At 33.4% G+C, this 2,710-nt stretch overlaps 1 protein-coding gene across 2 annotated transcripts in view; it reads right to left on the reverse strand.

The window, feature by feature from the left end:
* The window catches only part of dcun1d5 (DCN1, defective in cullin neddylation 1, domain containing 5 (S. cerevisiae)), a 10,400-nt gene extending 8,533 nt beyond the window's left edge, over positions 1 to 1,867 (reverse strand). For both annotated transcript variants that reach the window (XM_016671734.1, XM_007552351.2), the window contains exon 1: positions 1,756 to 1,867. In XM_016671734.1, the coding sequence (XP_016527220.1) occupies positions 1,756 to 1,852 (97 nt within the window). In that variant the 5' untranslated portion in view covers positions 1,853 to 1,867. The remainder of the gene's footprint in view (positions 1 to 1,755) is intronic.
* Positions 1,868 to 2,710: the final 843 nt, after the last annotated feature.

Below are 2,710 nucleotides of genomic sequence, written 5' to 3' on the forward strand. Positions count from 1 at the left end.
TGACTAAAGTCCGAGAGGTTAGAGTCCTTGTCAAACGGCGTTCTGACTAAAGTCCGAGAGGTTAGGGTCCTTGTCAAACGGTGTTTTTGACCAAATTCCCAGAGGGTTAGAGTCCCAGTCCTAAAAGGGGGGCGGGTTTAATGTTTTTATCCTTTTTAATCTTTTTTTTCTCAAAATCTCTTTCTCACCGTTTATTCTGTCACATGCTGTTTTTATTTTAATTATGTAAAGCACTTTGAAATGACTTGCTGCTGAAATGTGCTATACAAATAAAATTTGATTGATTGATTGATTGCAATTATGTAATTTATTTTTTACGGCAGCAGCTAATAATAAATCAATAGGATGAAAAAACTGGCAGTTTCAATGAAACACTTTAGCCTTTATTCAATATTACAAATACATTAAAAATGTAGATATTGTTTTTTAAAATAAGAAAATTAACATTTTTATGTCCAATATGCATCAACATTGCATTCCTTAAGTGAGCGCTTTATTATTTGTAGCAAAGGATGAAGCTGCAGCTAAAAAGAAAAGTACTTTAAACATCAACATGTGAAAATCTTAACTTTACATCAATAGGGTAGGGCTAATCTGTTGATTATTGTATCAATTAACTGATAAATAATTGAATAGAAATTTTTTTATTTCATTTTTTACAGAATTTGAACCAGGAATGCCGCTTGAGGAGTTCTGGGTAGAATATATTTACAATCACAATTCATTGCTTCAGCCCTATTTATTTAATACCATAATTTTAGTCTAATTAGTAACTCTACACTTGCATAGCCTTTTAAAGGAATACTTTTGTATTCTTATTAACCTTTTACTCTTAATTTCTTGGACTCCTACTTTTTAATTTTGTGTAAAATATGTTAAAGTATAGCCTCTCTTAATTGAGTATAATATTTAGGTACTCTACTCACTTATTATTTCATTAGAAACAGCAGAAGCTTTGATCGCTGTTCTGCTCATTAATGCCTCTAAGCTGCAAAGAAGCAGGTTTTTTCAGGTCGTACCATCACCATCTGTCATCACAAATACAGTAACAGCGAACAAGAACTGCGTCACAAGCTGGATTTATCCCCCCTCCCTCCCCTCCAGAACCGTGTCCAGACTTGAAGCTGGTTCGGAAAAGATTTCACACACGCCAGCCGACAAAAACGAAATCACGTTACTCAAAGCGAAGCATGACAGGTTAAAATAAAATCTGTGACTGTGAAACAGTTTCAAACGTCAAAACAAATACGTGTTTGTTAACGTTGAGCCGAAAACGTCATCTAAAATGATGCCTGTAGTAAATCTGAATACTTCTACGTCAAATAAAGAGCCACTTTTTTTTATAGCTTTCTTAATTTGAATTGTTTGAACGTTAAGGTTTCAACGTTTAATCAAATACGACAGTTAATGCTAACGTTAGCAGCAGCAAATTAGCCAGTCACGGCGGCTAATACCCAGAATTTCACACAAAATGCTGCTTGAAAATGGTCAGTCAAAGTCTCTTAAAGTTAAATAATATCATACATAAATAGGCATGCTAAAACCTCACAGTGTAATGATATTTTTGCGTGTAAGCGCTTCTCTTTTGTTAGTAAGCTAACGCTAATAGCACATCGAGGGTTGCAGAGCTGCCATTCAGAGTGACGTTGGTTATCAACAGACGCTTCATGAAGTTTAATATTTTTTATTTTAACGATGTTGAAGAACTACTCGTAAATAGTTATTCAAGTTCATAATTCGTGTTAAAACACTCACTGTGTCCAGCTTCACGCTTCCTGACTAATTCCACCAGCTTTCCACACTGTTGAGGTTTCAGCTGTACCGGCGTTTCCTTGGGAGTGGGCGATACCATCACTGAGCGGGGCAGACAGACAAAAACCTTCTGATCTCCGGAATAAACCACCAAGACATAGCATATTGTATTGGTTGTATTTAGAGATATAACCTCCAATGGATAATAAATACTAAAAATATAAAATCACATAGCAACAAATAATGTGGGAAAAAAAACTACCCTACGTAGTAGAAGAAGTGGAATCTTCCATTGGTTTCTTAAAGGGGCCGTCCTCATTTTTGGCACAAGTGTCAGGAAACCTTCACACGTTCATTAATGGAATCAAAATGCCAATTCTTAATCATTATCAATTCTTTGCATGGTAAATACGAACGATAACTGTGATATACAGCTAATAAAGTAGCCAATTGACTACAATTACAGGTTTACCTGATCATTTAATTTCTCTGCATAGTATAAATTAAATAAAAAGATGAACCCGTCAAACAGAGGTTGTAAAACACAATTATGCAACTATTTTACTGAGATTCAAGCCTAATTATGAGAATAAAAGTAATCAATTACACTTTAAACCAATTTTGAGTTTTAAAGTAATAATTGAGAAAATAAAGGTAATAATTTTCAAGATTTAAAGTCATAATTATAGAAATAAAAGTCAGAATTTCAAGTGATTTTTTTTTGTTTTAGTCATAATTAGAAAAATAAAAGTTGCAATTTTAATACATTTAAAATTGAATTATTAAAATAGTTGTAGTTTAAGACTGAGCAGGAACTACATATACAACTTAGAATTACAACTTTTATTTTCATAATTAAGACTTCCTGTTGCAACTTTCACTTATTTCACTTATTTTTTTTATCTCACACACACACACACACACACACACACACACACACACACACACACACACACAC

The sequence above is a fragment of the Poecilia formosa genome, unplaced genomic scaffold, assembly GCF_000485575.1.
Source record: "Poecilia formosa unplaced genomic scaffold, Poecilia_formosa-5.1.2 Scaffold48, whole genome shotgun sequence".
Lineage (NCBI taxonomy): Eukaryota > Metazoa > Chordata > Actinopteri > Cyprinodontiformes > Poeciliidae > Poecilia > Poecilia formosa.